The 23797-nt window shown below is 42.2% G+C and overlaps 1 protein-coding gene across 1 annotated transcript; it reads right to left on the reverse strand.

Moving 5' to 3' along the window:
- Positions 1-366: 366 nt before the first annotated feature.
- On the reverse strand, positions 367-19599 carry ZNF622 (zinc finger protein 622). The gene is made up of 6 exons (XM_017344654.4): positions 18848-19599; positions 17483-17731; positions 17112-17274; positions 11634-11746; positions 3146-3289; positions 367-624 (listed from the first exon to the last, which is right to left on the reverse strand). The coding sequence occupies exons 1-6, from the start codon at positions 19479-19481 to the stop codon at positions 497-499; spliced, it is 1431 nt and encodes a 476-aa protein (XP_017200143.1). The 5' UTR covers positions 19482-19599; the 3' UTR covers positions 367-496.
- Between the last annotated feature and the right edge of the window lie 4198 nt (positions 19600-23797).

A 23797-nucleotide genomic window follows, 5' to 3' on the forward strand; every position in this document is an offset into this window, starting at 1 on the left:
CTAAAAAAACTTCACAGCAAGCCACTAGCATGCTCTTCAACATTCCTGAATATAGTGTGAATGTACCTGCAGTGATTCACCACCTCAAGAGCCATGACACACACATTCAGTGAGCAACATTCAACTTTGCTCTTCTTACGTAAGCCTCAAAGTTCAACTACATAGGCCCCAGTGCCGTAACACAGTGAGTTATTTTTAAAGTTCAGCTAAGTTTGAAGTGGATACGTCCCTCCTGAATTTCCCACATTATGTGAAGAGCCATAAATTATTCAAAAGCTGAAGCAATGAAGCAACTGCCACACAAAAGTACAGGTTTGTAAAACCATAAGATCTAAACACTATTGAAAAATGACATTTGAAAGCCAATATAATCCAGATTTTTTATTATCAGATCAGAACAAATGAAGTAGCAGCAAAGGGGTCCACAGTTTGGCTTCTGGTGGTCCTCAAGGTGGAAACTTGTGCAGGAGACACATCACTCAGTCCTGGCAGACACTCAGAATCTCACTTGAACCCTAAAGTGCATCTGCTTGGTGGCATTGTTCTTCATTCCTGTCTTCAGCATCCATTTTGATTTCATCCTCTGAACATACTGCATGTCCCGTTCTCGCATTAGAGCTGCTCCTGTGGTTACAAAGGGGTGAAGAAATGAGGCAAAAGTCTGTTACTTGTGATTAGAGAAAACTCAGTCTTTGCCGAGACTCCAAAAGTTTGAGGTAATTTAAAGAAGTTGCTAGCTGGGCTTTGGGGGTCTACGTGCACCCTAGAATTGCAACCCAGAACTCTTGGATATATACATTTCTCTGGGATGAGCATCTTTAGTTCTAATCATTGGAAAGGTTTATATGCACAGAAAGTGCAGGCCCATGGATCTGAGGATAGAGAAGGGCAGAAACTATAAATGGAGTCAAATAAATTCCTGACAAGAGCAAGATGAAGTCAGTCTTTGTTAGACTCAAGCATCCTCATATCTCCCAAGCAGCCACAGTGACAGAAAGCACATGTACGTAAAACACAGTGGATTTAAATGGATTTCAGTTGCTCAGAGCTTTCCAGACCATCAGAAAGCAGCTGTCCTCTTATCCTCTCCACAGTTGATATTTTCCCTGAAGGTCTAAGGATAACTGGCTTCCTGCAGATGTATCAGAACAAATGTAAATAATATTGTATCGATAAGGTTTCAAAGCTTAACAATTTCAGCGGCCTGCTTTCTTTCTTTCTTTTTTTGTGTGTGTGGGTTTTTTCTTTTTTTTTTTTCTTTTACAATACTTTATTTTTTTCATGTTAATGTAATATTAATACAAAGAAAACAGGGTCAATGAAGTTCACAGATACAATTTTTATAATATTTCCTTCCTCCCCCACTTCATCCTCTCTCTTTTGTTCTTTTTTAATTTTTCAGATAACATATTTTTAATTAGCATTACAGTCAAGGGCTTAATGCTCCACTAAATAAAGAGATCAACAATAAAACGTAAAGACCCTATTTCAGCAGGAATATAGGCAAGAGCTATAAACAATAATCAAATGGAAGGATGAACATTTCACCCATATACAATAAATTCTGAAATAACCACAGATCATTAAAACTATAGTATCACAATTTTTAACCACCGGTTGGACAAATACATAAAACAAAATTTGACAAAAATATATTTGTGGCAATACTGATACAGGCATTTCTTTATTCTGCTTTTGTTTTTAAATTGTTTTTCATTTTTAGTGTTAGCTCCCACATATGAGGTAAAACATGAAGTATTTGTCTTTCTGTGTCTGGCTTATCAGGTCCTCCAAGCTGGATCCATTTTGATGCAAATGGTAGAATTTCACTCTTTTTATAGCTGAATAATATTCTATTGTATTTGTATATGTGTATTTTTCTTTATCCATTCACCTGATTATCTGATAATAGACAACTTGGTTGATTCGTAATTCTGATTATTGTGAACAGCACTGCTATAAACATGGTGGTACAGGTATCTCTTTGATACAACATGTTCATGTCTTTGGGATATATACCCAATAGTGGGATTGCTGGATGACAGGGCATGTCTATTTCTAGTTTTTTAAATCTAACTACTGTTTTCCACAGTGATTGTACTAATTTACATTCCCACCAACAGTGTATAAACATTCCCCTTTCTCCACATCCATACCAGCATTTGTTAATCCTTGTCTTTTGGATTTTAGCCATTTGATGGGGCTGAGGTTGTATTTCATGTGGTTCTGATTTGCACTTTTCTGATGGCTAGTGATGGTGAGCATTTTTTCTTATATTTGCTGGCCATTTGCATTTCCTCTTTTGAGAACTACTGAGGTCCTGTGCCCAATTTCTTAACTGGATTGGTTATTTTTTTGTTGTTGAGCTTTTTAATTGGCTGATTTAGTCAGGGTATTAATCCTTTGTCAGATAGGTAGCTTGCAAATATTTTTTCCCATTTTGTTGGTGGTCTCTTCACTCTATGATCGTTTACTTTGCTGTGCCAAAGTTTCTGAGTTTGATACAATACCATTTGTTTAGTTTTGCTTTGGTTGCCTATGCTCTGGGGGTCTTATCCAAGAAGTCGTCAACTACATCAATATCTTGGAGTGTGCTTTATTCTTTTGACTAAGTTTCCTATGGACTGCATCACATGAGCATGCATTATAATATTAAAATCTCAACTCATAGAAGCAGATACTATCATTATCATATCCATTGTATAAATGAGGAAGTAGAAGCTTAGATTAATTAGATTACTCATGTTCATCATCTGAGAATCTATAAGTACATCCTATAAGTCATGCATGACTCCACAGCTTAAGCTATTAACCACTGGAATACTATTTAATTCCTTTGTGTAGCCTTCAGGATAATTTCAACTTTTGATGATTACTAAATCATCCTTTTTCTAACTATTGTCTTCTGAAAAAGTTGATAGTATACATGAAATTATTATACCAAGAATATGAAACTTTTAAGACATGCAGCTTTGTGCTTATTGCCATTAACATTATTAAGTGGTAGTGGAAGCTCCCAGAGACAAGAGGTTAAGTTTCCCTTGGATAGGATCCATAAGAACACATAAATGGAAACAACTTCACCCAAGCTCTTTCTGGAAAAATAAGTTCTTGAGCCCATTCATAGTTCTAAACACCAACAAACCTGTGCTGCCAGTCCATCCCAGCGCTCTGTATTGTTGGAGTACCCGGCCCACAGCCTTCTGGTTTTTAGCAACTGCAACAGCTCTTGATAAGCCAAATCGCTGTTTGTAGTATCTCATCAAGGAGCGATGTCCCACTCTGGCACCTGTTTTCCATAAGAGCAATATATAAACATTGAATTAGATGGTTTTTGCAAGGCAGAGCTATAAAGCAAGAGCTTTCCAAATTCAATCTTCAAGGGGCAATTTTATCCAATAGGAAACATTTGGCACTAACTGGAGACAGCTTTGGTTGTTACAAGTAGAAGGTGCTACTGGCATCTAGTGGGTAAAAGCCCAAGATGCTGCTAAGTATCTTCAAATGCACAATTACCTAGCCCAAAATGTCAACAGTGCCAAGGTTGAGGAACTCCTTTCTACTGCTTCCTAAGTGATGAAATCACCTGCTAAGCCAGGATTTTAAAAGGCATTTAAGCTGCACTCTCTTCACAGCTTTTGCTTATTTAGAAGGAGCTGCTAAATTTTTTGAGCTAATCATACTCTGATTTTAATTTCAAACATATTATGATGTTATTACAATATATGACTGTGTATGTTATTATCAGATAGGACCATTACCAACTTTAACACAATGGGAAAAAGAGATCCTGTACATTTCAAATAAGAAAACTATGGGGAAAAGGGACTGACCATCAAAAACTTTGGAACTAAAATTTAACAAAAACAAAAATCTGAGGGAATAAAGATATTTACAAAAGAACAAATCAAGGCCCTTATTTAAGGGTGGGGCATATCTTTTAATAGGAAGGGTAGCAAACTACAGCCAGACAACCAAATCTGACCACTGTCATGTTTTGTTCATAGAACTGGATCACACACACATGCACTCATCTGTGTAGGTATTACCTCCAGCTGCTTTCATACCACAACAGCAGGGCTGGAGAACTGCAGAGACACGATGGCACTCAAAACCTGAACTACTGCCTCTGGTCCTTTACAGGAACAACATCCCAACCTGTGTCTCAGCTTCACAACAGATGAAACTGCAGGAGCCAGGCTCCATCACAGCAGTGGCTCTCAAAGGATAGTCCCCAGACCAGTGGCATCAGCATCACCTAAGTGCTTACTAAATACATGCTATGCTTTCATAGAATTTTAATCGAGGGTATAAGTAATCAAATACCTTCCCAGAAGCCCATAAACATGCAGATACTTATCAACAACATGTACATAAAGTATAAAACAGCTATTTCCAATTAAAATAAATGTGGCTAAAACCCAGTTGCTAGAAAAGTGTTTACATTTACACATATAAAAACATAGAGAATCTTTCAAGTAAAAAGACTATGAACATGATAGTTTATTTCGGAAGGCTGCATTTGCCTTTACGATATTCTTTCCAATCACGTTATTTTACGTTCCTACTTGGAAAATAGTTCGCTGACTAAATAGATATGGAAAAGTTGCTTGCTTTGTGATCATATTCAGGAGATGGCAAAAACAATCTTTCAGGATTGCTTAACTGATTTTCTCTTTACAATATTAATTCAGGACATATTTGTAAAAACAATTACTCCCAAGCCAGGGAATAACAATGCTGGTCATAAGTACATATTAATATATTATATACAATCAATATATTAATATTCTTAAGCAACACTGAGAAATATCTTACTGAAGGCTGGCTTAAACAAGAGTGTCAATTTGTTAAGTCAACAACAGGAGTCACTGTGCACTTACTCCTCACGTAGGATCTTTGTCCTTAGTGTGCTGTACATTGAGATTTAATGCTATAACTAGTACTCAAACAGTATTTTTCACTTTATGTTTCTGTGTGGGAGCAAACTGTTGAAATCTTTATTTAATGTATGCTAAACTGATCTTCTGTATATAAAGAGAATCGAAAATGAATCTTGACATGAATGGAAGGGGAGAGGGAGTAGATAAGGGGAGGGTTGCGGGTTGGAGGGACGTTATGGGGGGGAAGTCATTGTAATCAATATTCTGTACTTTGGAAATTTATATTCATTAAATAAAAGTTAAAAAAAAAAAATCCTTGAACAGGCTTCATTACTTAATGCCAAGGTTTCTGACAGCTAGTAGGACAGAAATGAAAACTCAGTGTTTAGCACTATTCCCACTCTATGTCAATGATGAGGAAGCACCTGACATTAGCAACAACTGTACAGTGCAAAAAACAGTCCAACTCAAAAGTCCTCATCAAAAATACATAAAAATAATATTTTCAGGACATAGTATGACAACCAAAATAAATAAAGGATTGGTTATGTATGAGTTATGGTGAAGCACACAACCTGTCCATCTAGTTTTTACCATAGCAGTAACAAATAGCCTGTTGATTAAACTGGATACTGGAAAACAAAATTCCAAACTGTCATTTTCCTAAGAACATTAGCTATGTATCGCCTGTGGACCTACCAACAGTTTCATCAGGGTAGTCAACAGCTAACTGAATGTGTCTTTCAGACAGGCTTCCTCGGTAAGAACTGAAGAGCAATGAGGAAAACAGAACACAGGGACTGAGCCAGACTAGAGTCTTCAAAAGAAATGCTCAGAGTGCCCTCTACTGGATGCTGTTTGTCATTGGCTTCATAATCATCTACTTAAATGATTAAAATACAAGTTGAGAGCTGCCACTGTGACAGCAGTTGGTTTATCCTTCGCCTGTGGCACCCGCATCCCATATGGGTGCCAGTTCTAGTCCCGGCTGCTCCTCTTCCAATCCAGCTCTCTGCCATGGCCTGGGAAAGCAGTAGAAGATGACCCAAGTTCTTGGGCTCTTGCACCTACATGGGAGACCCGGAAGAAGCACCTGGCTCTTAGCTTCGGCTCAGCACAGCTCTGACCATTGCGGCCATCGGGGAGTGAATCAACAGATGGAAGACCTTTCTCTGTCTCTCCCTCTCACTGTCTGTAACTCTACCTCTCAAATAAATAAATAAAATCTTTAAAAACACACACACACACACACAATCTAAGTAACTAGGTTTAGAGTATCACAATTACTACTTTAACCATTTAAAATAGGCACCAAGTGTAGCTGATTCAGTATCACTAAGCTCGGGGCCGGTGCTGTGGCGCAGCGGGTTAACACCCTGGCCTGAAGCGCTGGCATCCCATATGGGCACCGGTTCTACTCCTGGCTGCTCCTCTTCCCATCAGCTCTCTGCTATGGCCTGGGATTTTCTACTGCAGCAGTAGAAAATGGCCCAAGTCCTTGGGCCCCTGCAGCAGCGTGGGAGACCCAGAAGAAGCTCCTGGCTTCAGATCGGCACAGCTCTGGCTGTTGCGGCCATCTGGGGAGTGGACCAGCAGATGGAAGACCTCTCTCTCTGTCTCTACCTCTGTCTGTAACTCTTTCAAATAAATAAAATAAAGCTTAAAAAAAATTCACTAACTTCCACACATAAGAATCCTTTCAAAATGGGTTTCAAGCTAATATCCATGCTAAGCCAATCATACAAATGAGCACAATGGAAGAGGTTTCTGAATGTAAATTTGTTCAGAGATAAATAGGTGATGATTAAATATGTTGTTGCTACATTTTATATAGTGTTTGATCAGAGATCTCCCATTTTCTTGGATCATTAAAAAAACAAAACACCCCAAACCAATATTGAGATTCAGGAACAAACCAATGTCTCATAATAAACCTGACTGACTAAAGCATAACTGATTTTTTTTGTCTGTATTTTGTTTTTAGGATTTTTCATTTATTTGAAAGACAGAGTTACAGAGAGATGTAGAGCCAGAGAGAGAAAGGTCTCCATTCCACGGGTTCACTCCCCAAATGACCACAACAGCCAGAGCTGAACTGATCCAAAGCCAGGAGCCAGGAGCTTCTTCCAGGTCTCCCATGCAGGTGCAGGGGCCTAAGGACTTGGGTCACCTTCTACTTTCCCAGGCCATGGCAGAAAGCTGGATCAGAAGAGGAGCAGCGGAGACTTGAACTAGTTCCCATATGGGATACCAGCGCTGCAGGCTGAAGCTTTAACCCACTGAGCCACAGCACCGGCCCTGGCACAACTGATTTGTAAAACTTGAGTTAGTAAAAGTATGGGCAACATGAAAAATATCATATCAGTCCAGATGGAAGAAATTTCACAATACTGGTCATTTTTTATTCACTCTGAAATCTATTTTACTGTCATTAAACAAAGACTTACTCTAAGTTCTCAGTCATCTGAGAGGGCCTCTGAAGGCAGAGAATGCCTTATATACAGATGTTTCTTCTTTAATCTTCTCCAAGTACAGATGCTTTTAAGAATCTACGGCAGGGGCCAGTGTTGTGGCTCACTTGGTTAATCCTCTACCTGCGGCGCTGGCATCCCATATGAGCACCAGGTTCTAGTCCCAGTTGCTCCTGTTCCAGTCCAGCTCTCTGCTGTAGCTGGGAATAGCAGTAGAGGATGGCCCAAGTGCTTGGGCCCTTGCATCCGCATGGGAGACCAGGACGAAGCACCTGGCTCCTGGCTTTGCCCACACAGAAAAAATGTGCATGGTCTACTTAAGAACCCTTGTAGGGGCCGGCGCCGCGGCTCACTAGGCTAATCCTCTGCCTTGCAGCGCCGGCACATCAGGTTCTAGTCCCGGTCGGGGCACCGGATTCTGTCCCGGTTGCCCCTCTTCCAGGCCAGCTCTCTGCTGTGGCCAGGGAGTGCAGTGGAAGATGGCCCAGGTGCTTGGGCCCTGCACCCCATGGGAGACCAGGAAAAGCACCTGGCTTCTGCCTTCAGATAGGCGCGGCGCAGTGCCATTGAAGGGTGAACCAACGGCAAAGGAAGACCTTTCTCTCTGTCTCTCTCTCTCTCACTGTCCACTTTGCCTGTAAAAAATAAATAAATAAATAAATAAATAAATAAATAAATAACGAACCCTTGCAGTAAGATAGTTTATAGCTGTTGGCTGGGTTTTTCCTGGGTGTTCCAGTTCAAAAGCACAGCATTTCACAATATCCTAGTACCAAACTGGGTACCCCACTACCTCCAAGTCCATGTCAAAATGCTGTCCTAAGGTTGTTCCAGAACAGTTTAAAACAACACAACTCAGTAACTGGACCTGCAGCTGTAAACAAGGAAACCCACATGTTAAAAAGCTAAGCTAATCTCATGCTACTTTCTTCTTTGACTACACAATATAAAAGCAAATCAATCTTCTCCCCAGACATCAAACAGTAACACAGACAAATGTGACTCAAGCCCGAGAACTCCCTCTGCTCTGCTCTTCATTCATTCCAAGCCCAAGAGAATCAACTTTCGTTTCTTTTCAATAGTTGCCTCCACCTTCTCAGTCAACATTTATCTGGCTCTTGTGTGTCTGAGAACCTAAACTGAGATGAAAAGGTAAAAGAAGCAGTTTTCAGTTCCAAAACTATGGGGGGAGACAAACAAGCCAACAACTACAAAGGAGTAAGGTGAAGGTTATCACAGATATACCACATGTCCCGGGAGCAGAGGGAACTCTCAACAACCAACAGAAGAACAGGAGAGGAATTCAGAAAGACTTCCCAGGAGGATAAAGCCAAGTAAGATGAGTCTTACAGAAGGCGTAAGAGGAAGACACAGGCATGACACACACAAAGAGCCAGAAGAAGCAACTATAGGTGAGTAGTAAGGGAACAGCACAAGACGCCCAAGGGGCCAGAAGCCAGAGAAACTACAAGTTATCCAAAAGCAATGGCTTCATTCCAGGAATTCCAGGGGACAAAAAAATATACTGTTGCTTTAAAAAGAATGTTCTGTTTCGGTTTGTGTGGAAACCAGCCTGGAAATGGACAGTTATTTGTCATGAGGACACAGACCTGGATTAAAAGAAAACAAAAACACTCAGAAGACATCTAGGGACTGCCAAATCATCTGTATGTAGGAGAGGAAGAGATCCCACAAAGACACCTAATTTGGCCTTTGCTTAACCTTAGGCAACAAACTCACCCACAAAAAATGTTTTCTACAAGGCTAAGAATTCTTTATATTTTTAAGTTTCAAAAGTGTAAAGTTCAGGTGAAAATTTTTCTCAAATATATGTTCATTCATGCACATGCTTGTAGCATGTGCTAATGTAGTTATCTTATTCTACAGTTAAGAAGTGGAAGTGAATGAGACAAGAGTCTAAACAAATAGTCCTGAAAAAAAAAGTTATGAAACATTATTTCTGATGTTCTGTATTAATACTTTCACTAGAGGAAGACTAGAAGGTTTTCTGTGATTATATTTAGGCTTTTGCAATTGAGTATTACATAGGCCACCACATTACATGGCATTTTAATTTTCTTGTCATTGTAGAATTACATCTTCAAGATGGGTTCTGCTTGCACTTTCCTTCTGCCATCAGCTGCTAAAGCTGCCCCTGTCTTAAGAGGTTATGATTCCGAGTTACACATGGTTGTCTGTGAAGGGCAATGTTAAAGGGGCTTCTCTTCACTGTGGAAATCTCCATTGGCATTGTGTGCTGTTCCTGCCCTCACCATTATCGCAAATCTCCAAAGGCAGTGTATAGAAGTGGGAAAGAGGCTTCACCGACTGTGGGGAGCAACTCGGACTAGACTGTTACTGGAATTAAGACTTAGTCTATGCATCTGCTCTCCCACAATATGGCGCTGGGAGAGGAGTAAACAGCTTCTATGCAGCTGTCTCTCGCCAACTTGAGTGATGACCTCCAGGAGCTGATCCTGCTCCTGATTGGAGGAGAGCAGCGTACTCGGCGTGTGGGCAGCAGAGTTGGGATTGGTGGAAGAGGACTATAAAGGAGGAGAGAGACAACATGCACCAGGAACATCTATCTGAAGGAACACCTGTGCAGCCCCCAAGAGAGCCGGCCGGCGGTGTGCCGCTCCCCCGCGGAAGTGGGGAAAGTGGCAGGGGGAACCGTCCTTCCACGGAGGTGGAAGGGTCGGTAGCAACCCGGGAAGAACCAGCAGCAAACCCGGGGAGGGCCAAGCAGACAAAAGAACAGCTCAGGGTCCTGTGTCGTTCCTCCGCGAAGAGGGGGAGCAACAACCGACTAGATGTGTGATCTTGGGCATGTTACTTCAACCTCCTAAATTTCATAAGTCAAATGAGTATGTAGAATCTAAATTGCAGGCTTGCTGAAAAGCTTGAACATGCTAAGAAAGTGCCACGAATTATTAGAATCTTTTGTCTGCCATTCTATTCATTTCTCCAGCCTTTCAGCTATTAATTACATCTTTTCCTATTCTTTCTTCCCACATGAAAAACAGTGGATAACTTTCTATATTCATGGTGATTCTTCATCTTCTCATACCAGGGATAAATTCCAACCAAGAATCCTGTTCCCCAAAGGCAGAATTTTAAGAACTCAAAGTATCTCCTACAACTAGAATACAGTCAGGCAACTCAGACACTGTCCGTCAGAAATTCACATGCCAGCCAACCATTTGGAGCCTGAGCAGCTAAGGAAACAAGAAGCAGCTCAGTGAATTAGAGTAAAGAAAAACATAAATCGGACCCAAAAAATCTATATGAGAACAGTACAGAAAAGGTCTACATATTTTAATAAAAAAAAAAGGGAGAAAGGAAGGGAGGCAGGGACACTCAATCAAAGCAAAAAGCATTGTTCAAATCGAAAAGAAACAGCAGGGGGCTGGCGCTGTGGCACAGCTGGTAAAGCCACTGCCTGCAGTGCCGGGATCCCATATGGGTGCTGATTCCAGTCCCAGCTGCTCCACTTCCTATCCAGCTCTCTGCTATGGCCTTGGGAAAGCAGAAGATGACCCAAGTCCTTAGGCCCCTGCACCTGCATGGGAGACCTGGAAGAAGCTCCTAGCTTCGGATCGCCGCAGCTCCAGCCATTATCGCCGACTGGGGAGTGAACCAGCAGATGGAAGACCCTCTCTCTCTCCGCCTCTCCTCTGTCAGTGTAACTCTTTTTTTTTTTAAGATTTATTTATTTATTTATTTGAAAGTCAGAGTTACGCACAGAGAGAAGGAGAAGAAGGAGAAGCAGAGGCAGAGAGAGAGAGAAAGATAAGTCTTCCATCCGGCAGTCCACTCCCAAATTGGCCACAACAGCCAGAGCTGTGTTGATCAGAAGCCAGGAGCCAGGAGCTTCTTTCAGGTCTCCCATGTGGGTACAGGGGCCCAAGGACTTGGGCCATCTTCTACTGCTTTCCCAGGCCATAGCAGAGAGCTGGATCGAAAGTGGAACAGCCAGGTCTCAAACCGGTGCCCATATGGGATGCCGGCACTGCAGGCCAGGGCATTAACCTGCTGCGCCACAGCACTGGCCCTGTAACTGAGTTTCAAGTAAAAATAAATAAATCTTAAAAAAACAAACAGCTAATTTCAAGGTAAGTGACAACCCAAAGTATACCATACATATGAGAACATAAACACACACTTCAAGTTTTATGTCCTATTTCCCTCATGGAAATAATGAGGAATAATATGAAAGATAATAATGGTGATATGCAGCTCAGACAATCCTACTGGCACTGTTGATAAAGGCACTCACCAGAAGGCAGAATCAGCTCCATAGTTTCATCATCATATTCCAAGTTCTTCTCTGAGGGCAACTGCTCAGTTTCATCAGGGTCTTCTCCCTCCCTGTGATCTGGGTAACTGCTCCTATAACAAACAGTACATTGGCATGAAGAATCAGACTAATACTCCTATCTTACCTAAGAGACACACGTGATATGTGCAAATGTGGCAAACTCACTAGCCACCTAAAAGGTAGGTTTAGCAAAAGAAAACAACTTATTAGCATTTTCTCTGTAGCAAAAGTGAGCAAACGACTCAGAACAGAAAGAATCCTTTCTTGAACTTGTTTTTCCCTAAAACAAACAGAGAAAAGAGGAAGAATGAAGAGTTGGACAAGTAGCTCTAATCAATTTACTCATTATAAAAACAAATTCTACAACAGTGCTGTCCAACAGAACTTTGTTGATAGCAATGTTCAAGTCTATTTGCTCAATATGGAAGCTCCATCTAATTACATGTGCTTTTAAACACTGCACTTCAAATGTAAGCAATATGACTAAAGAACTGAATTTATTAATGCTTAATTCATTTTAATGACACATCTAGTAATTATCTTATTGGACAGGTCAGGTAAAGAAGAATCTCTCACTCCTACAAATAAATTTTAACAAATCCATATTCACAGGCATACACAAAAAATAAGTGGCAAAATGTACATTAAAATACTAAGAGCAGGCCAGACCCAACAGAAAAACACAAAAAAAGACTTAATCACGCACTTCACAAAAATATATCCAAATGGCCAATACATTAAAAATTCTTAATTACATTGGTATTCACCATAAACAAATTAAAACCCACCAAAGTGGCTAAAATCAAAAGTTCTCCCATATAGAGAACAATTTTGCAAAACAATTTCACAGTATCATCTAAAACTGAACATATTCTCTAATGCAACTCCTAAATATACAACAAATAATATGTACACATTTGAATAAAGACACATACTAGAATTACGTAGTAGCATTATTAGTAACAGCCCTAAACCGGAAGCTATTCAAATGTACATCAAGAGTAGTCTAGACATTGTGGAGCACACAACAAAACACAAGAATGAGAATGAATCATCCATAGCTACACAAAATAGTACAGATGGGGGTCAGCACTGTGGCCTGGTAGGTAAAGCTGCCGCCTGCAGTGCCAGCATCCCATATGGGCACTGGTTCGAGTCCTGGATGTTCCACTTATAATCTAGCTCCCTGCTATGGCCTGGGAAAGCAGTGGAGGATGGCCCAAGTGTTTGGGCCCCTGCACCTGTGTAGGAGACCTGGAAGAAGCTCCTGGCTCCTGGCTTCGGATTGGCCCAGCTCCTGCCATTGCAGTCATTTGGGGAATGAACCAGAGGACAGACGATCTCTCTGTCTCTGCCCCTATGTAACTCTGCCTTTCAAATAAATAACAATTTTTTTTTAAATAGTACAGATTGGGGCCAGGGTTGTAGCGTAGCAGGTAAAGCCACTGCCTGCAGTGTTGGCATCCCACATGGGCACCTGTTTAAGTACCAGCTGCTCCACTTCCAATCCAGCTCTCTGCTATGGCCTGGAAAAGCAGTGGAAGATGGCCCAGATCCTTGGGCCCTTGCATGTGGGAGACCTGGAAGAGGCTCCTGGCTCCTGGCTCTGGCCACTGAGGCCAATTGGGGAGTGGACTAGCGAATGGAAAACCTCCCCTCCCTCCCTTTCTCTCTCTCTTTCTCTGCCTCTCCTTTGTGTAACTCTGACTTTAAAATAAATAATCTTAAAAAAAAAAAAAATAGTACAGATGGGTCTCACAAATGTAAAGTAGAGCAAATGAAGCCAAACCCAAGAACACATTCCTGTGATTACATCATACAAAATGCAAAAACAGACAAAATCAATATTAAGTCACAATAGAATTCACTCTTGAAGACAAAAGGCATAGCTTCTAGAAGGATCCACAGGGAAATGTCAGGGTATTGCTAACATTCTGTTTCTCCAACTGGGTGTTAATTACACTTAAAATTTCATTGGACAGACTTATGGTATCTTAAATATACGTATGTGTCCTTTTCTCTAAGTTCATTCTTCAAGAAAAAGTTTCAAGTCCAAAATAAGTTAACACTAGTTATCTTGGCAAGAAGTGTGGGATTACAAGCAATTTATCATTTTGTTAACTGACAGTTAACTAGTGCCTGGGAGGTAGTAAGCACTCAACAAGCTTTGTGTGTAAAGGCATTTTACTCTCCAAGTTTTCTATACTGAGCATTATCAATTTTTACTTATTTAAGATATATCAATCATTTATTATTCACTTTTATAAAGGCTCACATCAATTCTCATTTTAACAGAATAGATAAAAAAGCACTATTTTTGAAAAAAGCACTATTTTGATTGAGAGAAATTTACTGCTTGAATCATTTACATCAGTTATAAATTTAGGTTCAGTTTGAATGCTCAGTAAATAACAACACCACCCTTTTAAAGCTTAGACAATAAACAAAAACACATAACATGTAAAAAGACAATAAAGGCCATGAAGAAAATTAAAATAAAATAAAAAAGGATTGGTAAAAGTTGCTATTTCATGGAAGTTGGTCAAGGAAGGTCACACTGAGAACGTGAAATTTATGCTAAATTCAGTAGGAAGTAACTGGGCAAGTCATGTAACTAACTGACCAAAAATTTTAAGTAAAGATAACAGCAAATGAAAGGTTCCTGAGAAACACATGTAATTACTGGAATCCAGACAGCAAAAAATGTAAAATACTAAAACCACAGCTGAAACCAGATCACGTACATCCTTGTAGTTGGGTTTTTCCTGAGAGACAAAAAGCCCTTTAAGAGGTAGCTATTTGACTTAGCGGTTGGGACACTGGATACCTACATCTCTTATTAGAATGTCTAGATTCAAGTCTCTATAGTTAATTCCAGCTTCCTAATGTACACCCTGGGAAGCAACAGGTGATGGCTCAAGTACTTGGGTCCTTGACACTCACATGGAAAGCCCAGACTGAATTATGGGTTCCTGGCTTTGGAATGGCCCAGCCCTCGGTGTTAGGCATTTGAGGAGTGACTCAGCAGATGGGAGATCTCTGTCCATCAGTCTCTCTGCCTTTCAAATAAATTAAAGGTGGGGATGCAGAGGGATGGGGGAGAGAGAATGCCTTTGGAAGATTTAGAACACTTTCACCTGACTTAGTATTTTTTAAGAACCCATCTGGCTAGTTTTGAGAAGAGAACAAAGAGTCCAGCACTGTAGTGTAGCAGATAAAGCTGCCGCCTGCAGTGCAGGCATCCCATATGGGCACAAGTTCGAATCCCAGCTTCTCCACTTCTGATCCAGCTCTCTGCTTTGGCCTGGAAAAGCAGTAGAAGATGGCCCAAGTCCTTGGGCCCCTGCATCCGTATAGGAGACCTGGAGGAAGCTCCTGGCTCCTGGCTTCAGATCGGCGCAGCTCTGGCCATTGCGGCCAGTTGGGGAGTGAACCAGTGGATGGAAGACCTCTCTCTCTCTCTCTGCCTCTATTTCTCCTTCTCTCTCTGTGTAACTCCAACTTTCAATAAATAAATAAAAATATTAAAAAAAAAAAAAAAAGAGAACATAGAAGGTGGTAAGCATGTAAATAAGCAAACTGAGCAGGCAGAATAGTAGTGCAGCAAGCCAGGTGAAAGCTGATGGAAGTCCTGGAAGTCACGGAGGTAGTGAGCAGTCAGTCCAAGATAACTTGAGGGTAGGTAAAACAGGATGTGGTGATAGATTTCACATAAGCATGAAAGAAAACAGATGACTGACTACAAGGTTTTTACCTTAAGTAACTGGAAGGACAGTTACTTAGATTAGGATGCACAGCAAGAGTTTGACTTTGAATATATTCATGATTTCTTCTGGACACTTACCTAGAAATGTCAAGGAGGTAACTGGATATGTAAATCTGGAGCTGAAGGGAAGGTTATACTAGAGAAATCCACTTGGGAGTCATGACTTACAGGACATAGAATCCTGAGTACAGACATTAAGTGCAGACGAGCGAAGCCAGAGATTGTGAACTGCAGCGTTTCAAGTCAGCCACTTAACTGTTGTCATTTGACTCAATCTCAGGTATTTGCTTTGACCACTCCGACCATCAGAAAGTCATAAATACTACTGACAGGATGCCCGAGAGGGATAAATACTGTCTACTGCCTGGAGGAAGATGCTTTCCACCTCTGCAGACACTCAATCTGTCTAACTCCCTACTTACGCTTGCCAACTACAAGTCCGTGACTGCAAAATGAGAAGCAGGAGAGAAAATGCAAAATGAAGACCTTAAAGATTTAAGATTTTTCTGAGCACCAGTATCAGCTGGGCTGTGCATGTCTGGTATAGTTATTACACAGCTGCTTATCTCCTGCCCTGGGTCACAGGAATGTTGACAACAAGAACTAGTGGTTCGTGAACATCCAAAATATATCTATGGCATGATGTATGAGTTGGTCAGGACTCTATCTGGAGTTGAACTATCTATGGGATAATCTCACATGAAATGCTCTAGCTTAGTAACTATCTCAACTCCTTGGGAAACAGCTTATGTTTAAGGACTTTTGAGAAACCCAAAACATGAAAGACAGTTTCCAAATCTGTTTATGAGGGAACTGACAAAATGAACTGACCATTTAACCACATAAAACAAAAACAAGTCAGACAAACTTCAGTTTGGCTGTTGAAATCTTTACTTAGTATAGAGTCAATTTTCTGTATATAAAGATAATTAAAAATGAATCTTAATGAAGAATGGGACAGGAGAGGGAGTAGGAGGTGGGATGGTTTCGGGGTGCGAGGGTGGGTATAAGGGGAAGAACCGCTATAACCCAATAGTTGTACTTATGAAATTTATATTTATTAAATAAAAGCTTTCTATAATAAAAAAAAAAAACTTCAGGCCGGCGCCGCGGCTCACTAGGCTAATCCTCCGCCTAGCGGCGCCGGCACACCAGGTTCTAGTCCTGGTTGGGGCGCCGGATTCTGTCCCGGTTGCCCCTCTTCCAGGCCAGCTCTCTGCTGTGGCCCAGGAGTGCAATGGAGGATGGCCCAGGTGCTTGGGCCCTGCACCCCATGGGAGACCAGGAAAAGCACGTGGCTCCTGGCTCCTGGCATCTGATCAGCGCGGTGCGCCGGCAGCAGCGCGCCAGCCGCGGCGGCCATTGGAGGGTGAACCAACGGCAAAGGAAGACCTTTCTCTGTCTCTCTCTCTGTCTACTCTGCCTGTCAAAAAAAAAAAAAAAAAACAACAACACTTCAGTTTGGGACTGAGATCGTCTCTTTACTACTTGTGTTAAACTGTTAAACTGAGCTTCTTATCTACAAAATTAAGGCAACAAGCATCTCCAGAGGCCTTACCAGAGTTATGGATATACTCACTGTACAGTGCTGGCACTGGCACATCAACCATCACTTCAATGTACATATGATGCCCTTACTTCTCACTTCACATCACAAACCACAGGCTTACCTAAAATCATAGAAGTCTGCAAATTCCAAAGCAGCGTCACCATCTGTGAAGAGCTTACAGTGGCTTTTGTCATTCATATGTGCCTGCACTGCTTCTGTGGAATAGAAGGATTTCCCTTTCTCATTGCACCACAAGCAAATCTTTCCAACACCAACCTTTTCTCCTGAAAAAGTTGAGGAAAAATTATCAAAAAATATCAAAGCTTTTCGTGGCCAGGATAAGTTTCATCTCCACAACTCCAAAAACACTGACCAAGACTTTGATTTTCACAAAATGAACATCAACGACTGGTAAGAATCGTAAAACTTCTCTTAAATTTGACTCTCATTACTGTGGTATTTCCTCATAAAAAGGAAAACTATGGTACTTACCTAAATATTTAATCAGTCCTTTAAGATCTGAAAGATATTCTATATCAGGAATAAAGAAGCTGTGGACTTTAGTCATATGAGCCACATTCTTCATGAGGGAGCTTGAATGATGGAGACAAAACAAGCAGTCTGTTACAGGGATGGCGCCATGGGATGAGCTTTCCTCCTCTGCTTCTTGCTCTTCCACATCGTCCATCGCTTCAGTGTCCTCACATCCCAGTTCTTCATCAGAATCAATATCTTCCCAGTCTTCAAGCCAGAATTTTGAAAAACATGGTTTAAAGAAAAGTGGCAATCACAATTAAAAATGCCATAATGATCTGCATGAGGCAAACTGTATGTGGAGAAAGAGGATACTAATTCCAACCCTTAGTCTTCCTCTAAGATCTCAATTTCAGCTGTTCATTTACCACAAACAAGTTTGAATAACTAAAAAAAACTCCTTAATCTTTCTTTTCCAGTACACAGTAAACTGCTTCTTTCCTATGCTTCATAGCCCAGTGCTAAAGACTTCCGTGGTCTCATATTTAGATGAATACTTTTATATACTGCTAGAACAATGTCTGTATCTACCATTTCATAGACGCACAGTGGTGTGTGTTCACTTGGCAGTGGTGGAACTGCTAGGATCTGAATGTGTCCACCATGTCAATGCTTAACCACCAGTGTGACAGTACTGAAAGGCGGGGCCTTTATTGCATGATTAGGTAATGAGGACTCTGCCCGGGTGGCTCAGTACCTTTATAAAAAGGCCATTCTGCCATTAGACTTCCCAGTCTTCCAAACTGTTTATGTTGTCTATACATTAACCAGTCTCACATGTTCTGTTATAAATGGAGTATGTGAGTAAACACAGTATCAGTGTTAACAGAATGCCGGGAAAAGAAGGAAATAAAAGGCTCCTAAAGTCAAGGAGGCTAGGTTGCTGGTTCAAGCTCCACGTTTCAGGCTTGCTGATCTGGAGCCCCTCCATCTGTTTACAATCAATCAAATTAAGTGCAGAAACCATCGTTAACTGGAAACCCAGTAGAATCACAACTCCCACGGCAGGCGGTGCGACTATAGCATGTTCTCCTATGTATATTTTAAAAGCCTGCTCACACGAAACGGAGAAGACATCAACCCGTTCCACAAATATTGATTAAGCACCTATTCGCTCTTCAGGTAAGGTTTTGGGCCCTGAATCTGCAATTAGATTAAAACAGACAAAACTCCCGGTGGCGATGCTGGCCGGATAAGGCCCTTTAGAACGCATCTACACCACCTCCCCTCATCACCGTCACGGACACACACATCCCCACCTCGAATATAACTCTGGAAACTTAAGGGGCGCCAACCCCCGGCCCCTCCAGAGAGGGCCATTACCTTCGTCGTCCAGGTCCTCCTCCTCCACCTCCTCCTCACTCTCCTCCTCCTGTTGCTTTGCCAACTTCTTCGCCTGCTGCTCAAACCACTGGAGCCGGGGCGGTTTCTCGGCTGGGTCCCGCTCGTGAATCACACGTCCCCCCGCAGCCTGGGCCACAGAACTTTTGGACTCCTCCTCTGCCGGCGCCGGGGGCGCCTTCCTGGGAGATGTGGACGGCTGAGCCTTGATGGCCTGCTGGATGGCCGCGTTCATGGCATCCTTGTCCACGCTGTCCACGCCCAGCCCCTTCTCCAGGTTCTTTTCATTCATCAGTTCCACCTTGCGATTCACGGCCTGCACGGCCCTCTTCTCCAGCTCCACGTGCCGCCGCGATTTGAGGTGGTTTTCATAGGCGTTGAAGGAGGCAAACTTCTTACTGCACACGGTGCAGTACGTAGCCGTGCCCTTGCTCTCCTGCTCCGCCACGGCCCGCTGCGCCCACACGCGCTCCTGGAAGCCTTCGGCGGTGACCGGGGCCATGCTGGCCACCTTGCGCCGCAGGTTGTAGCGGTGCCAGTCCGTCTTGTAGTGGGCCCGCTGCATTTCCGCGTCACGGAACGCCACGCGGCAGGTAATACAGGTGTACGTCGCCATCGCCAGGCGAGAAACGGCAGATGAATAAGCCAATAATCTAGTAATCAGCGCGCCAGGCCCTTCAAGAACCTCAGACCTCAATCTGCCACAGCGACCACGAAGAGCCACACAGCGCTCTAAATTCCCGAAGCTCGCCGAGGGAACTTCCGGTATACGCCGGAAGTTACGCACAGCTGGACAGGAAATCCCGCCTCTGCCTTTGGCCACGCCCCCCTCCGAGTGAAGTCCCGGAAGGTGAGGACAACCACTGGCCGCTCAGGTCGTGGATTGGTCTCGTCAGGGGTGTTGATTGAAGGGCTCCGCCCCTTTTAAAGGTTGCCTTTCTTCCTGGTTGTCTGGGCAATGTGACGCGGTGAAGGCGGCTGCTGATAGCCCTGGGTGGTTCCTGCGGTGTAGTCGGGTCCTATTCTCCAGGGAAGGAGTTCGCTGAGGACCGCCTGCAGTGCCCCTGTAGCCAGAACACCCGAGTCTTTCTGAGGCAGCGCTTCGCCAGACGAAACTAAAAGTTTGCCCGTCAGGTGCCGATGGCACGGGCTTGCCGCCGTCCAATGGAAATATAATCCAAGCCACAAGATGAGATTTTAAATCTAATGGGCCCTTTAGAAAAAACAACATGAAGTAGGTGAAATTGCTTTTAGTAATGTACTTATATTACTAAATATATTATGTATAAATCCATAATATCTTATATAATAATATATAATAAATATGTATTTATAACCCGATCTACCCGAAAGATCATTTCAACATGTAATTTACATTCTTCTGTTGTACCAAATCTTGGAAATCTGGTGTATATTTTGCCCATACAGTGCATCTGAATTCATACCAGCCCCATTTCATGTGCTCAGGTGTCTGTGTGGCCCCATACTCACATACACCGAATATTGTACTTCTCTGAAAAACATGTGGCCCCAAACTCACATAAAAGTGCAGTTCTCCAGAAAACACCGGCTTTAAAGGCTTGGGGATTAATGGTTACATCTACACAGCCTAGCCCAGCCAGACTCGGCCTGATCACAGCCCTGAACATTGCATGTTTGGAATCCAAGCTGCCAATAACACCGAAAGAAGACAAGAAGTTTTAAAAGTATAGGTCAGGTGGTGCAGCTCTTTTTCTGCTGCAAACCATAGTTTCCCTCGACTCAGAATAAAATTCAAACATCTTGTTCTTTGTTCAGTGAGACCCTACAAAATCTTCTACTCCCCACTACTCCTACAGCCCCTCTAAATTTTGCTGATCCCACTGCGGTCACAATGACACTTGTTCTAACAACACCAAGCAAGTACCTTCTGTTAGTAGTAAATCCAAAATCCTTTAGCCTTTTGTTTGGGTTGTCCTTTTGCTGGCCTTCTCCCTTTGCTCTCTGCCCAAATCCCTCTTGAACAATCTTTTCCAAACCCTATTGTCAAAAGTATTGCCTACGTTCAACTCTATTAGGCATAACTTTTCTCTATAGAACTGCAATAGTTGTCTAACACTCTATCAAATTTCCCAAAAATTTAGCATCATCTTTTACCTTAGTCTCTAAGTCAGGCATTGGAGTGGCTTGGCTGGTGGTTCTAAGGATCTTATGAGATGGCAGTGAACATGTTGGCTAGGTTGGAAGTCTATGGAAGTTTGACTGCATTTGGTTGTGGCTGGTGGATCTCCTTTAAAGAAGGCTTATTTACATGGCTAATAGCAACAGGTTTTAGTTCCTTGCCAAATGGAAGTCTCTCCATAGAGCTGTCTGAGTGTCCCCTTAAGATGGCCATTGGCTTCCCCTGGAAAGTGTGAAGTAGACCCCAGTGTCTTTTATGACCTAGCTTTGGAAGTCACACACAGTCATTTCCACAATATGCTGTTACTTTACCCAGGTCAACTTATTTAATGTGGGAGAGGACGACATAAGGTTGTAGATACCAAAAGGGAGACGGCAGGATGGTCTTTGGGGACCAATGTGGGAAATGGGCTACTGCTTGCACTCGCTGTTCATCACTGATTTCTCAGTTTTAGCACTGAATGTCCTTCATCCTAGAAATCCCTGAATCCTGGACAAAACAATATGGCTAGTCACACTACCTGTCAGTAACCTGCATTGGGAGTATACACTCCATGATAGCGGGCACTCCTTTCATTGCTGTATACTCCAGTGCTAGAACAGTGCTGGAACATTGGTGGTTCATTAAATGTTAATCTTTTGCAGGGCAAAAGTTAAGTTGGATGGCTTTTTTGTTCCCAGAAAACTTGACTTTGAGGTTATCAAAAAGTTTTTAAAATAGCTGAAACCCTGTAATAGACTGATTACCAAATGGTTTATCACAAAATCTCAGTACTGGAAAAGCAGATTAAAGGTCTTATGGTTCAATCTTCTGTCTACAGATTTGCTCATTCAAAGCAGAAGGGCCAAGATAAGTTTTGGAAGCTGCTAAACACTGTCATCATCACATCATTTGACCTCTCTCTTCTCAAAATGTTCTCTGAGAAGTGTATTTTTCAAATTGATTGTCTTCAGAATTTTATGACATTGAGAAAAATTGCAGACATACTAGACTAGATTATAAAACCCTTAGGGCGGTGGCTCACTAGGCTAATCCTCCGCCTTGCGACGCCGGCACCCCGGGTTCTAGTCCCAATTGGGGCGCCAGATTCTGTCCTGGTTGCCCCTCTTCCAGGCCAGCTCTCTGCTATGGCCCGGGAGTGCAGTGGAGGATGGCCCAAGTGCTTGGGCCCTGCACCCCATGGGAGACCAGAAGCACCTGGCTCCTGTCATCGGATCAGCGCGGTGCGCCGGCCACGGCGGCCATTGGAGGGTGAACCAACGGCAAAGGAAGACCTTTCTCTCTGTCTCTCTCTCTCTCACTGTCCACTCTGTCAAAAAAATAAAAATATAAATAAATAAATAAATAAATAAATAAATCCCTTAGGAAAATGATGTTTTTCCAGGAGAATGGTTTGGTTTTCTCTTTAGTTTTAGCTGTTGTGTATGGCCTGTAGGAAGAGAGCACTGTTCCTAAACAACTTGTGATTGATTGTTAAATGAATGGCCTTCCATGTACCACACTTGCTTCTCTATGCCCTTTTGTGGTTCCTCCACTCACATCCCCCAGACACTAGGCCTGGCCGTGTGACTTCCTTTTGTCAATGGGACATTTGCAGATGTGACACAAGTAGACACTAGTAAAATGTGCGTTGGGGAAAAAAAATAAAATAGCTGAACCCTCTGGACAGATACTTTAACAAATGTAACTAGTATTAGCCATCAAATGAAAAAAGCAAACCAATGTATATTCTCAAGCTTCCCTAAAAAGTAAAGTAGAGGATGGCTTTAGAAAGAATTTCTGGTTTTACTTTTGCGTGTTATTTTATATGGTTCTTCCAGCTTCTGTTCTTCAGGTTGTTACAAGTATGTTCTCCCTGTCTTCTGTAGGCCATTTCCGTGATCCACCCATTCCAGCCTCTTTGAACTCTGCATAGTTCTTTACTTTTACTCTTTAAAGTGGTGATGGTTTCTCTGGCACACTGTTTTTCCAATGTACTATTCTTCCTCTACAGTCTCCTAGACAGCTCTACTTTTCCCCATGGTCTGGATATTAGTTTAGGTGCCCCAGAAAGGCCCATGTGTTAAAGGCTTGGTATCTAATGTTAATGGTTAATGGATTAAGGTTGGAGACACGATCCAATTGTGGTGTTTATAAAGGAGCCAGCCTATTGGGAGGTCCCTAGGTCACTGGCATACCTGAAAAAGTAATTCTTTCAAGAGGGTTGGTTAAATAGGACTGGGTCAGGCCCAGCCATTATCCCTCTGCTTTCTGACTCACCATATGATCTTTCTGCATGCATTATGCTATTAATCACCCTCATCAGATGCCAGACCAAGGGGGCCATCAAATCTTGGACTATAAACCTCCTTCCTTCATAAGTAACTGTGTCAGGTATTTGTTACAGTAACAAAAAGCCGAATAATATGCAGACTGATTTTCCTATAGTATTTTTCTTTTGCCACTTGTATTCAAGAATGGTTGTTACCTATAGATAAAGTTTAAATTCTGTTTCCTGGCTTTTGGTATCTCTCATAGTATTGCCCCCATGCTACCTTTATAATATTTTACTGGTCCTAAATTAAGACACTCCTGCCCTGAAGAAGCTTTTGTAATTTGTTAGGATTTGGAAAAATACACAATTAAATATAATTTAATGAAGATAGAGCCTTGAATAACAAAATATAAAGGGTGTGATAGACAAGTGTCATCAGGTAGAAAGAGCACCAAAGTGTTCATTAGTGGAGCTGACACTTCCTATGGGTCCTAAAGATGGGGAGGATTGAGGACTT

Source organism: Oryctolagus cuniculus, chromosome 14 (assembly GCF_051225735.1).
Source record: "Oryctolagus cuniculus isolate XC-2025 breed Fujian yellow rabbit chromosome 14, ASM5122573v1, whole genome shotgun sequence".
In the NCBI taxonomy this organism is placed as follows: domain Eukaryota; kingdom Metazoa; phylum Chordata; class Mammalia; order Lagomorpha; family Leporidae; genus Oryctolagus; species Oryctolagus cuniculus.

Coding starts and splice junctions, on each gene's coding strand:
- ZNF622 (XM_017344654.4), bottom strand. CDS start 19,481: ATGGCGACGTACACCTGTATTACCTGCCGCGTGGCGTTCCGTGACGCG. Junction 17,275..17,482: donor AGGACTGATTAAATATTTAG/GTAAGTACCATA, acceptor CAACTTTTTCAG/GAGAAAAGGTTGGTGTTGGA. Junction 11,747..17,111: donor GCAGACTTCTATGATTTTAG/GTAAGCCTGTGG, acceptor TGTTTGTTATAG/GAGCAGTTACCCAGATCACA.